At 44.7% G+C, this 14426-nt stretch overlaps 1 protein-coding gene across 1 annotated transcript in view; it reads left to right on the top strand.

Moving 5' to 3' along the window:
- The window catches only part of CHIC2 (cysteine rich hydrophobic domain 2), a 183499-nt gene that overhangs the window by 141482 nt on the left and 27591 nt on the right, over window positions 1-14426 (top strand). The window contains exons 4-5 of the mRNA XM_078678189.1: window positions 2460-2516; window positions 2682-2741. Coding sequence (XP_078534315.1) covers window positions 2460-2516; window positions 2682-2741 — 117 coding nt within the window. The remainder of the gene's footprint in view (window positions 1-2459; window positions 2517-2681; window positions 2742-14426) is intronic.

Consider the following 14426-nt stretch of genomic DNA (forward strand, 5'->3'; position numbering starts at 1 on the left):
TGCGTGGCATTATCCTTAGTAGGATAGATTATTGCAACGCATTGCTTCTGGGGGCTCCTGGCAACCTGATCTCCAAACTGCAACGTGTCCAAAATATGGCCGCAAAATAAGCCCTTGCTAGGCCTCGCGTTGCTTCCTCCTCCCTTGCACTTAGAGATCTACACTGGCTCCCAGTCCATCAGAGAATTCTTTTTAAATCTTCTTGCCTGGTCTTTAAGGCTTTACATGACCAAGGCCCAGTAATGTTACGGAACCTTTTCCTTTGGTATCACGCAGCGAGGCCGCTACGCTCATCCTCGTTACACCTGGCTGTGGTTCCCAGGATTAACAGGATTCGAATGGGGGGCCGATCATTTGGATTTACAGCTGCCAAGCTCTGGAACTCCCTTCCACTATCCTTGAGGAGCTTGGAGGACTTGTCTTCCTTCAAGAAAATTTTTAAAACTCATCTCTTCCCCAGAGCTGGCTAAAACGTGTTGCGTATAGGTTTCAGTGGAGTCAAAAGCGCCAGGATACCCTTTGGGTGGCAGGATTTTGCGCTATACAAGTGCACAATACATACATACATACATACCTACCATGGTGTTATGTAGTGGAAGGCCCTTGGCAAAGGTTGCCTTGTCACCTTTATGTTGCTTTTTACAATATTTGGATGTTGAATTGGTACTAATGAGGTGGGTTATATGTTCGTACAACGAATTCCGTTGCAACGCATGCCTTTACCACGCATGCGTTACAACGGAATTCATGTGTGGTGACGTCGTACGTCCTTAAGAAGAAACGGAAGTTTCTTTCCGTTTCCTCTTAAACGATGACGATTATTTCAGGTGAGGTTTTTATTGGGGGGGGAGACCCCCCAAGCCCCCCATGTTTATTTTGAACCTTTTACCACATATGCCTTTACTACACACCTCGTAGTAAAGATATGCGTGGTAAAGGCTTTCGTGTTAACCACGCATGCGTTGTAATGCATGCGTGGTTAATGTATTCGTGGAAACGGCCGCGTTGTAATGGCCGTTTCCCATGAGGTGCAACCTATGCACAGACCGTGTTAGCAAGTGTAACCAGCATTTGCAATGCAATAGGTCTCGCATTTACGCGAGTTTGAGCTATTGACATTGCAAATAACAATGCCTTTTATTTTTGTTTTTATTTTAAAAACATACATAAATGGCACTGTCATTTACAATGCCAATAGCTTAAACTCGCCTAACTGCGAGACCTATTGCATTGCAAATGCTTGTGTTTTTTACAGTCACATCTGACATATGTGAGTTTAATGACTAACTATAAAAAGTGTCCTTGTGCCTGGAACATTCCCCAGGTCCAGGCTGAAATACAAACTGGGCGTTCTTAAATGCATAGCAGCTAAAGCCGTCTTTACAGCGCCTTTGACTATTGCGTTTGCCATGTGTTTTTTTAGTATTTTGGGAGTGCGGATATGTGTACTGTTGACATTACCAACTCACTGACATTCCTGGCTCTAGCTCAATTAGTTAAGCCACGAGGAGTCATTGGCGAATGAGTAGCGTTCGGTTTCCTGTAGCAGCTGTATTCTATTCATACTTCTTGATGGTAAAATATTGATTATCCCAGCTTGATTAACACAAATCTGTGAATGCACGCCAGCCTCCCAAGTAGCCCACCTTATGTAAGGTACTACTAAGGTTGCGCCCATGAATGGCCTCCAGTATACACAATAGGCAGGGGTAAAGGAGACCCGTTGTTCTAGATGGTTTAAGAGGACCACCACTTCCGTGTTTTACGCCTAACTAAATGCTGGTCCACAAGCAGGTTTTATTGTTTCCGTGTTTTACGCCTAACTAAATGCTGGTCCACAAGCAGGTTTTATTATTATTATTATTATTTTTAACCCTACATAAAGAGTCGCAGTTTAAATATCGACCTCAACGCTTATATGCTTACTTCAAAATGTGTATTTTTACGAGGGGTTTCGCTTTATTTCATTTGTAATTTTTTCTGTAATTTGACACATTCTAAAATGTCACGTGTTGAACCGTTTTTTAAATACAATTTTATTTGTGTTTACTCCATTGTGACGTGTGATTCTACAAGTACTTCTCAGTTAACAGTTTTCAGTCTTCTCTTCTAAGAACAAAATGAACAGATATTTATAGCGACAGAATCGCGTATGATCAAATAGTTGTAATATCTTGTTCATTGTTGGTTTTAGAAGCATTTACAGATGTATGGGACTTACTTGGTTTACGGAAAACACTAGTGGGAATGTTCTTTCGTTTGTGCCACCTAGTTGCCTTCCTATCAAATGATCTATTTCGTAGTTACTGTTTAACACCCAAGAAGCTTTGATTCTGCCTCAGACCACCCTGCACTCCGTCACTGTCCCTCACCTCTCCCCCTTTTCACACAAAGCAGCTGCAAAACACAGTTGTTCGAAAAGCAGTGAGGAGTAAAATGATTTCTCATTTGTCTTGCAGACACGAAGATCGATTGAGAAGTTACTAGAATGGGAAAACAATAGGTTATACCACAAGGTGAGTGCCGCGGGGAGCAGCTTCGTACTGCTGGGCTCTGAATTGCACAGTATGGAAACAGATGCTTTTGTTGGGGTAGAAAATATGAAAGGTGGACAAATGGGCTGGCTTGTATGGCTCCATAAAATAGACCTCATTGCTCTTTCTTCTCTCCCTCCTTTCCAGCTGTGCTTGCACTGGAGACTAAGCAAAAGGAAATGTGAAACGAATAACATGATGGAATATGTAAGTTAAAGGGCTGTTTTGTGAGTTTCTCTATTAAATGACCATTTATTTTGCTTCTGATCTCATTCTTTGCACTATTATTAATCAGCCAAGGTGTCAAACGCTTAATCGCCAGAGTGGAAAGATTTTCTACGGTTCTGCAGATGCCCAGTCTCATGCACCGAGCTGATTTATAAAGTTATGAATGACCTGAAAACAAGGCTTCACTGTGCTGTGAAAAATAATAAATTAATTGCCAGAATAAAATGGCTTCAGGCGTGCATTGATGGGGTGTGAAATTTTTGATGCTGTATAAAGAAGAATCACAACTTTGGTTACGCAGCAAGTCGGAGACTTGATTAGCATTTTATAAAGCGGCCATATCTAAGTATGGGACAGACCTTTTATCCAAAGCTGCTGGAGTTTCAGAAATAGTGCCCCTTCTAGGTTTTATCAGCTGCACGCCCCCACTGGCTCGATAGTATGTCTAATACCGTACGTAAAAAGCTTTGTTACTTAAAAAAAATATTTTATCAAAGGAAATCCGCAAATAAACTGCTATTTGTAGCTGCAGCCATCATTTCAAGATGGTTTGTGATTTTTGAAGACCAGCTTGGAATTGGTTTATATCGTTGGCACCTCGATTTTTTTATTGTTATTTTTTCTTTATTCTTGTGGAAGCAGTTGAAAGGTTTAGTTTAAGGAAGATCGCCTTTAGGAAGCATTTTTGAAGCTGAGCTTGGGTATTAGCTTCTCAGAGTTGTTAAAGATGCCATGGCTTCTCCCCTGGTCGTTAATAAGTTTAAATGGTTAACCCCTTTTACCGTTATAATAGAAGTTTGTGACATTTAAGCTGCCTTCACACTTTTTAATCACAAGATTTGTTTTATTCGTTGAAACAATGCAACCGCCATAAAGTGCATGAACATTTCAATTAAAACTACATTTAATGGTTCAAAATTGCCTTCAAATAAGCTTTGCTCTGTTAACATTTCACTTTTATCATTGAATGCTGTGCACTCCTATTTCTACCCTTAAACATAAAAGACTTTTTTCTCAAGTACAGCCTTTGTACCGAGCATCGTCATTGAAAGGGATGAATGCTCTAGGGCTTTGTAATGCGGTCTATTATATCAAACATGTTAATTTATGATGATGAGAGATTTCATTAGAATGCCTTCAGTAGAAATTGATAGATCTAAGAAAATGTATGGGTTCAGGTATTTGTAGAAATGGAGGTCGTATGTCTTCATTATTGACCAAAATATTTTTTTCCCCTTAGAATTATTATTAAAACATTCCACATTCATGAGGTTATTTTAATAAAGCAAATTTCAGATAAGGTGACCTCTATAAAAGTAGCATGATAGCTTGAAAAAACAGTCCTTCTTAATTATTTCAAAGTGGTCATTGTTCATTGTGCCATTCGAGCAATTATTTCACAACTGATTGAAAGGCTTAACTTACATTTTGAAAAGCTTTGTTTGTTAAACGCTAGAGGGGCCAAAGAGCCCTTAATAGGAAAGCAAAGTTATTTTTCAACGCTAATCTCCAATCATTGACACGTTTTTTTGCCCTGGGTGAGAACGGTAGACTAAAGAAGATCACTGAGGGAAAAGGTGATTACACAGTAAGTTATTGTTGCTAGACTTCCTAATACATATTTTGCTTTCCGCTGTTGTATTTAGCTGAAAAGACAGCACCCTTCATGTAGGTTTCTAGCTTGGGTGCTTGGAATTGAGGTCTCTCTCTGTTAGGTTTCTAGCTTGGGTGCTTGGAATTGAGGTCTCTCTCTGTTTCAAAGTCATATGAATAATTTACTAAATATTTCCTGTAAAGATATCAATGATGTTTATTCAGGCTTAGAAAGCAAACATGGTCTTCATAACAGATGCATGCCTTAATATTGTCGTCGAAGTATGGACTTAGCATTTTACAATATTAATTACCACTAGGTGAAATTTTTGGTACTCCAGCGTAATTTCCAGCATTTCCCGTTATGATGATTGTTCCTAAAAAGCCCCAGAATTATTAGTTGTCACTTAATTACAAGCAGTTAGGGTAAAAATCCTATTGCGAGATCAAAAGAACACAAACAAGCAGAACGCAAACGAATGGATGTTTTTTCGAAATTTTTTAAAACAGATTTCAACGCAAAATGTCAGATTTGCATTGAATATAATTTTGCATAATTTTTCCAAAATCTTGTAGAATTACACAAAACTAAATTATGCGCATTTTGTGTCCCCCTAACTGCCATCCTGTTGTTAAAGTAAGCATCTATGGGAAAGTATAGATTAACTGTTCTCAATTGCACAATTACCTTTATGATACAGTAGTAGTCAATGTGTATGCGATATTTATACAGCTTGATATTTCAACCACAACATTGCAACAACGACTAGATCCACTGCTATTTCTTACATTGTTGCACTATGCACAGATTTGTAAAATGTAGAGAATTAAATGCCAGTTATCAGCTTATTAGCCAACAACTGTTGTGCATTTCTCTTGAGATTCTCAAAAATTGCCACAGGCCCTTTGCATCTTTATAAAACGGCGTTTTGTTCTGATTTGATGTAAGCCATTGGTTTGTCTCTTATAGGTGTTTTCACTTTCAGTTCTACAAGCTCCTTACCGTATGGCTAATGCAGCATATTTTCAAAGGGGGTAAAAGAATGTTGATTTGTTTGCGCCAAGTTATTAGCATTTGTAAAGCATACTTTTGCCGTTTGTATGGCCTCTTAGCTCTTTCGTGATCTGGGTGCCGTTTGGCCGCATCCAATCATGGTAGAATGTTGCTATTGCAGTTGGTCAGTGAAGATTAATACAATGATTATAGGTCTTGATTCAATATAATAGATATGATGAGCCCAATCCTGCCAGGGATCCTTTTTGTGTGGTTTGTGTGAGGGTGGTGATTTTGCGATTTTGCTGTATGTGATAGTATAAAGATTTAGATTAGTTTTCTTTTATGTTTAGAGCTTTTTTTACAAGAATATATTTGCAACTTTCAGTCTTGATGATAAAGAGTTCTATTTGTATAGTGGCATTTTCAGAATGCAAGTTTAGAATGCGCATCACAACCAAGGATATCAAAGTCGGGAAGTTTTCTTTTGCTTACTATTTTCATGCGGTCTCTTTTCTATGACCACGTGAGAGCATACCATAGCATAGCAAAAGAGAGAGAAACCACGCAAGGCTCCTTAACACCTCATTGAGGGTTGGTTTATGCAACATTCCGAAATACGGTATAATATTGGATGTCCCACAATGAAAAGGGTAAACCCTGCAAGAAATAGACTTTGCTTCTTTCTCCTGGGTCACTTCCCACGTATCATGGAGATGAAGAAGGTCCTCTTCAGTTGCACCCATCTAATAGGGATCCTTGAAAAAACTCGCAGCACAGCCAATACTTAAAGCATTTGAAAGGCTTCAGTCAACATTTTAGCTTTGCGACTTACTATACTTTTCAGTATCTGAAAAAAGGTGTTTGTTGTCAGTGCTTCTGACCACATCAGCCAATAAAAGTCAAACTGGCACCCTATGTCATGACACCACGTTTGTGTTTTTTACTTTGAGTTGCCCGCTCAGAGTAGCAGTGGGCGTGTTGGACAACACGATGTCAAATTTACTATTCTAAAACCTATCCTAGACTGTTAGGAGAAAGTGCAACTTCCCTCAAAATTGTCCAGTAGGCTTATTTACTATTCTAGCTCCAGTTTTAGAAACATTTCAAGAAAGTTACAAATTCCCAAAGTATTTCAAGAAACAGCATAAAAGTGGCAATTTTGCATTGACCAAAGTGCTGTCCTCAGAGTGTCACTCAAAGCAAAAAACTAGGATTTATTTGTATTCATTTATATGTTCCAAGATGTTGAACGTAGTTAATTAGAAACAAACAAATAAAAAGTTGTCAAAATACCTATATAGAAAGAATGCAGCTGCTGGACACTCTCAAAGTTTAAAAAAATGTAAATTAAAGGGGAAAAAATTTGAGGGAAGTAATTGACATGGTGATTACATATATATATCTTTTTTAAAAGGTGGGAAGGAGGCGTATACAATATGGCAGATGGATTGGACATGCCTTCCCGTCCTTCCGTTGCCTGCTGCTATCGGGGCCTGCCATCCAGTACCACCATAGAGACTCCAACGTGCACCAAAGGGCACTGGCAGGGGCTTCCTAGAACCTTCGATGGCCTCCAGGGAAAGGCACAAGATGGCGGCAGTCGCAGCATGACTAAGCTTGTCTGCGCACTGCCCTGCATGTGAGGACAGCTGCCAGAGCCAGTTGTGAGGGCCGGTGGAAGTTCCAGGATCACCACAGGAAGCAGCTGCACGAACAGGTAGTGGCTGAGAGCTTGGTGGGGTCGACTGCCAATCCACCCCTGGTTCTAACAATATGTTGAACAACATCGCAGGGACCAGCTGCACGAAGCCCATGGTGAGAGCCATGTGGGGAGCGTTTGGTGGCATCAGAGGGCACTTCTACTACCTGACAAAGCCTGCCTGACCGCATCGAGTCTGCTGCTTCTTCCTCTGAACAGACGTCCCCGGCAAGCACCTGACAATCTCCCTCCACCCCCTTCTCCGTTAGTGCCAGTGCTCTCCTATAGACCCGGGACAGGAGGCTTGCCATGGTGAAAGGGAAGGCACTGCAATGCAGCACCTGGCCGTAGGCGGGATATGATGCGCTACTGCCAGACACCCTCCTTAGACCGAGTAAAGTGCCGTCAGAGTCTCTGGCCCTATGTCATGCTTCAGGCCTATAACAGACTGTGACTACAGTAAAGATTGGCGAGTCGCTTGCTCCCCACATTGATCACTGCTGATGGAAATTGGCAACTTTCGATCCACCACGGTGCCAGTGCTTCCCCGTAGCGCATGAAGAAAGGTGCAGGCTGATATCAGGGGCACTGCACTACTTTTCCGGCTCTTGAGCCAGCGTCCTGTTGGCCGTAGGAGTGCTTATGCTGGGCTGCTTGCTGCTAACAGGGTCCTGACTCGAGATCAGCAGCCCCTGTAAAATTGAGTGTGGACTTATCATCAGGTTGGACTGCATGTAAAACCTGCCCCAGTGATACACGAAGGCCCTGAAGTCTGAGGTGGGGGGTGGGTGCGAGTGTCCTGGTGTCTGACTGTTACTCTGCCCCTCCCATGAGTGGCTACAGGTGAGGGCCCTGCGGGGAGCGATTGATTAACACTAGACCCACATATCAGTGTCATGTCTGTTGCCTCTCCACCAGACGGGACACTCACAGGAGGTACCCAGTCCAGAGGATTTGTGCTGTTGAATGTGGGGCAAAAGTGGGGAGGCTAAATGAGGAGCACCCCGCTGCTGGGCCATGCTGCTGCATCGAGTGCAGTCAGGTAGCTAGGTGTTATTCCACACCTTGGGATCTCTCATCCCCAGGGGACAGACTCATGACAACCTGCAGTTTTGATGACCGGAGAGGACAGAGGTGGCTATAACTTGGTGACCATGACAGCGGCTCGAGTGAGGAAGGAGATATCCCTCGAGGACATGCTTTTCAGTCCGGCCGGAGGCTCATCAGGGAAACCACCTCCTCCTCAGCTGGAGTAGGTGGCAGACAGAGATGACTGCAAGGGACCAGGTGACAAGATCCTTCCTAAAGGCTCTGTTTGTCTCCCTCTAGGAAGACCTTCAGATGGTAAAAAATGACCTTCCTCAGGACTTGAAAGATGTCCGCCGTGCCATGACGGAGGTGGGAAACAAGAGTATTAACCCTTGAGGACCATAAATCCACCATAGACGAGGAACTTAGATAGCTTCAATAGGAGGTAAAACACCTCTGTGAGTAACAGATTGACCTGCAGGCACACGCACAGGATTTTGAGAACCAATTGCGAAGAAACAACTTCCGCATTTGAGGAGCACCAACTAAAACGGAAGGTACAGACATTGCAGCTTATGTGAGTGCCCTGTTCACGAGATCCTCGACGCACCAGCTGATACAGACATACAACTTGTTAGAGTCCAAAGAGTAGGCCCACCGTGACAGGAAAATGCCTGTCGCTCTGATATTCCTTTGCCATTCTCTGGGCATATGCCGACACTTTTTCAAGATCTTTTGGCCCTCACCCTACAGAAATGCCTTCCAACAGATTTTATTTTATTTTATTTTGAAAGTTTTATATAGCGCGAACAAGATCTTTGCAGATATCAGAGCGCTTTACAAAGAATGGGTACGAACAAGAGAGTGAATAACAGTCCATTAGGCATAGTGTAGTTATAGGTAATAAATGGGGTGGGGTAGGTACATGAGGGAGCATAGTCAAACAGAAACATCAATAATGCTAATAGTTCAAATAAGTGGGAGCATAGACAATCAGGTGAGTCGCTAATACAAGTAATACAAATTAGCAAAGGAATCGAACAAGTAGTACAGATTGGTGCAGAGTCTTTAAGAATCCACAGTGATAGTTCAAGTAAATTTAGCCATGAGGATAGCTTTTACTTCTTTTTTAAAAAGTGTCGTGGAGGAGATGAGCCTGGTTTCAGGAGGGAGTGAGTTCCAGATCCTGGGTGCCATTCCTGAGAAGGAGCGTTTATAAGTTTTTTCCTTCCGGAATCTTCGAGGCTTTAGCAGAAGATTGTTTGTGCCTCTAGTGTTTCTTGAGCCACCAGAAATTGTCAGCTTCTGAGCGAGGTATCCGGGGGAGCTCAGGTGTACAGCCTTGTGCGTCATGCAGGCGATTTTCATATGTATTCTGGCTTCAAAAGGCAGCCAGTTCAGGGCTTTCAAGTCAGGGGAAATGTGTGAGTGTTTTTTTGACCCAGTGATGAGTCTCGCTGCAGCGTTTAGAGAAGCTCGCCATCCAGTACCACCATAGAGACTCCAACGTGCACCAAAGGGCACTGGCAGGGGCTGCCTAGAACCTTCGATGGCCTCGTCATAGCAGTTTCTGTACTGTGTCCTGCTCTGAAGCCTGATTGATGGGGGTTGAGGAGATCAAACTGATTAATGTGTTTAGTCAATTGTAGTTGAGCGCATTTTTCCAACAGTTTTGCGAGAGTGGGAATATTGGTAATGGGACGATAATTGTTTAGATCAGAGGGGTCGGCTGTAGGTTTCTTTATTAAAGGTGTGACTTGTCCAACTTTGAGGGAGTCAGGGATGGTTCCTTGTTGAAGTGAGCTGTTAATAATTTTAGTCCAGAGTGGGAGGAGCAAAGGGGTAAAGTCTTTGACAGCGTTCGCAGGAAGGGGGTCCGTGAGGTGATTGGATGGTTTCAGGGTGTTGAGCAGTCTGCCAATTTCTTCTTCCGAGTAGGTGCAAAAGGATGACCATGTAGCATTGGTTTTTGTTTCAGTGGGTGCTATGCAGTGGGATTTGGGGTAAAGGCTTGCGTCAATGAGGAGATCGCTCTTTATGTTGTCAGTTTTTTGGATAAAGAAAGAAGCGAAGTCTTCGCAGGAGGGTGCTTCGCGCATAGTGCTGAGTGGTTGGGGTTGTTCCTTGGATTGTGTTCTGATTAGCTCAAACAGTTTTCTCGGACGGTTTTTTGCTTGGTCGAGCTGGAGGCTGAAGAAGTCTGATTTTGAGCGTTTTATTTTCCTGAAGTAGGCGTTTCTCTTTTTCTTCAGGGTTTTTAGGTGCAGTGCAGAGGGAGCTGATCTCCAGGTGCGCTCTGCCATTCGCATGGCTCGTTCTATCCTCATTGAGACTCCCGTCGTACCATGGATTGGAAATTTTTGTGGAGACTCTTTTTAGCTGCATAGGTGCAGCCTCATTAATTATTGAGGTCATAGCGTTGAGATAGTGGTCAGTCAAGGATTGGACGTCCGTAATGCCGGTAGGAGGAAGTAAGAGGTTACAGCTGTTAGGGGGTAAAGAGTTTGGGATGAGTTTTTTCAGGTCTCTTTTCCAGACTTTGGGCTTGGAGGATTGAACCGAGTTAAATTTAACTTTTTCATTGATGAAGAATGTGACAATATGATGATCTGACCAGTCACAGGGTTGGATAGATTCAAGTTGGATAGAGTCCTCTTTGGAGATGATAAGGTCGAGTATAGAGCCTTTCTCGTGGGTCGGGCTGTTGCATATTTGGGTGAGGTTAAGGGCGTTGAGGAAATTTTTAAGACTGTTCACCACCGCGTCTTTGTGATCGTTCCAGTGGAGGTTGAAGTCACCAAGGTATATTTGGGTGAGCTGTCGTCCGGAATTGGTTGAGATCATATCCATGATTTGTTGGGAGAAGGTAAGGTTGTCCCCGGGTGGGTGGTAAATGCCGTGAAGAGAGCATATCGATTTGCCCTCACTGATAATATCGAGGCAGATGTATTCACAGGAAGTTGGGGAGGGTAGGGAAGGGGAGGTGACTTTCAGAACAGAGAGGTTGTTCCTGTATATGCATGCGATTCCACCACCTATTTTGCCAGACCTGTCAAGTCTAATGATGTGGTAGTTGGGGGGAACCAGAATGTCCATTATAGGTGTAGAAGATTCAGTTAGCCAGGTTTCAGTCCTGATGATTAGGTCAAGGTCCAATGTTAAGATGAGATCAGCGATGGCCGAGGAGTGTCTAGAGGCTGATCTGCAGTTGAGGAGAGTGCATTTGAGACGGGGTGTGACGGGGGTGGTAGAGGGTTCTAGAGAGAGGGGGACTTTTCTCAGGTTATTAGGGATGGAGATTCTGTAGTTTAATGTGGGGGGTCTAAGGGGATTTGAGTGTATCTTGGGTATGGCTAGGTGTGTGGTGGTTGTGTGGTTTAGGGGAGCTGGGTCGTAGGAGCGAAGGAGGGTGAGTGTGTCGAGGTCCGAGAGAGGGTTGTAGGGGCGACGGGGGCGGTTGTTGCGATTGTGAACAGGGATTGAGGTCCAGTGTGGGGGGTGTTGAGTGGGAGAGTCATCCGGGAGGGTGGGGGACCTCTTTGGAGGGGTGTTGGTGGTGGTGGGTGAGGGGTATCTGGGGTGTGTGAGGAGTAGTTCTTTGATGATGTGGATGTCTTCTTTGAGCTGGAGGAGGGTGGCCATAATCTTGTCCAGCGTGGGATAGGTGTTGGTGGTGGGGATGGAAATCCGGGGTGGGTGACTGACCCGGGGATTAGCGTGTGGGTGGGAGGGTGGGCTGGTGTTCGTGCAGGGCTCCGTGGCGTCCGTGACCGTGTTGGATAGAGGGTTTGGGAGGGATGGGTGTGGATGACGCAGGGAGGAGGTTGGTGGTATAGGTGAGGGCATTGGTGGTAGGCGGGGAGAGCAGGGTGGAGGATGAGTGTATGTTAGTGGTGATGGGGGTGCAGGTAGGGAGGAGGTTGGTGGTATAGGTGAGGGCATTGGTGGTAGGCGGAGAGACCAGGGTGGAGGATGAGTGTATGTTAGTGGTGATGGGGGTGCAGGTGGGGTAATGGGGGCTGAGAATGGGCGGGGAAATGGGATTAGAGATGGCCCTTTTTTGGGGCCGGGGAGTTAAATTAATGGAGGTGGTGTGTTCAGCGTCATTAATTAGAGGGTGGTAGTGGGGACTGAGAATGGGGGGGATAAAGGGTGGGATTTGTCGTGCGTGTCGTTCTGGTGCTGAACTAGGTTAAACGGGTTGTGGGTGAGAGCTGTGGAGTCAGGGGTGAAAGGAATGGGAGTGGTGTTTGTGGAGGTCCGAGTGTTGGTAGAGGGGGTGGGGGTGCGGCTGGTGCATGTGGGGGAGAGATCTGTGTCTGTGATTGAGGAGTGTGGGGTAGCTACAGCAGGTGGGTGCTTGACTAAGGTGCTGGGGGTAGAGGTGAGGTGCGTGTTGTTCTGGGGCTGAACTAGGTTAGAAGGGTTGTGGGTGGGGGCTGTGAAGTCAGGGGTGATAGGATTGGAGGTGATATGGGTGGGGGTCCTAGGATTGGAGAGGTGCTCTTTGAAAGTGGGGAACAGGTTGTCTAGTAGTTCCAGGTTCCTGTCTGTGGATTGGATTAGGACAATCCCGTTATTGTAGACAGTAATGGTGGTTCTGCCTGGGAAGAGTTGGGATGGTGTGATGGAGAGTGTTAGTCCATGAGCGGATTTCCTGGTGGTGGAGACGGTGAGTAAGGTGAGGAACGCTTTTCTCCATTGAGCTCTGCGTGTGGTGTGGAAGATGATATCAGTGTTCAGGGATCCATTGACCGGTGAGAAGTAGGTGTCTGCAAAGGGGGTTTCAGGGTGGGACCTCAGGAAGTTGTGTTTAAAGCGTTTAGCGGCTTTTTTGGTGATTGCGGGTGGGCAGTTGATTTTATATGTGTGCTTGCCGATGGGATCCATGTTGGGATGGCGGTATTGGTAGGTGCGGCTAGGAGGCAACGTATAAACGCAAACAATAAGTTACATGGAGCAAAAGTGACACTAGTGAGGAACCAAAATACATGAGGTAGTCATCGGTGCATTACAGTAATAAAACGAGAAATGGGTGCAGGTTGCAGAAATGTACAGAGTACAAGTAGAAGTATAATACTGACGATATACTGGAGTAAAATACAAATGCAACAGTAAGTTACATGAATCAAAAGTGACACTAGTGAGCAACCAAAAATATATAAGGTAACAATCGGTGCATTACAGGAGAATAAAAGTGAAATGAGTGCAGGTTATAAAAAAATGTTAAAAAAAAAAAAAGTAGAATATATGAGGTAGCAATCTGTGCATTACAGGAGCATAAAAAAAGTGAAATGAGTGCAGGTTATAATAAATGTACAAAAAAAACAAAAACCAAGTAGAAGTACAATACTGCAATAAAAGGCAGACACTCTATCACAAGAAGGTGTAGATACAAGGCTATGTAAAGTGCGCGGTAATTGAGATTAGTCTAAAATGGCCAGTTCTTAGGGTATGAACAAATAGTGAAAATGACTAGTCCATAATGGCCGCCAATGAGAGAGACCAGTCTAAAATGGCCGCCAAATAGGGGAGATAGAGACAGTAGTCCTCTGTTTGTTGTTGTTGCTTTGAGAGCGGGGAAGGGCAGTTTCACATTCTATTTGAGTAAGCCCAGTTCCTAGCTTGCTGGGAGGGAGTCTTATCTCTATTTTGGTGGTCCTATGTGGAGGAGTTATGTCGAGGAGCCTTGTGGGCCTCTGGAGGTACAGGAGGAGATTTATAGTTTCAGTTAATGACCCCTGCCATTTTGAACAAAAGAGGTCTAAAAAATGTGAGCAAGCGAGTGATGTGAATTAAATACCTTTTAGATATTTTCTGCTCAGTCGGTCCCTTAATGTTGACAGTGAAGTTTTGCAGACATCGCGTTTTGCAACCATCGAGGGTCTAAGCAAAATGTGAAATGTGAAAGATGCGGTGAGCATGAACTTCTGGCAGGTTGCATGCTAGTCCCCATGCACGTCCGGGGAGCCTCGATCCCCGCCAGCGTCTGTAGGTCCGCTGGTCTGCTCCCAGGGTCCCGGCAGCAGCAGGGGGGACCGCAGTGTGTCCCCATGCACGTCCGGAGAACCTCGATGATCCCCGCCAGCGTCTGTAGGTCCGCAGGTCTGCTCCCAGGGTCCCGGCAGCAGCAGGGGGGTGGGACCGCAGGGAGTCACATCCGCCGAGGGAACCTCGCTGTTGCCCGCAAGGCGGCCAGAGCTCCTGAGCTGCAGCCCCTCCCGCCTCGATAGGCGATGTCGTGTGTCTCCCGCTTGCCTCGCCGTTTGCCTCAGGGCTCCACTCCAGCAGTTCCCTGAACAGCGGTGCAACACTCCCGCTCGCAACCAGCTCCCGCAGTCCGATG

This window comes from Lissotriton helveticus, chromosome 2_2 (assembly GCF_964261635.1).
Source record: "Lissotriton helveticus chromosome 2_2, aLisHel1.1, whole genome shotgun sequence".
Lineage (NCBI taxonomy): Eukaryota > Metazoa > Chordata > Amphibia > Caudata > Salamandridae > Lissotriton > Lissotriton helveticus.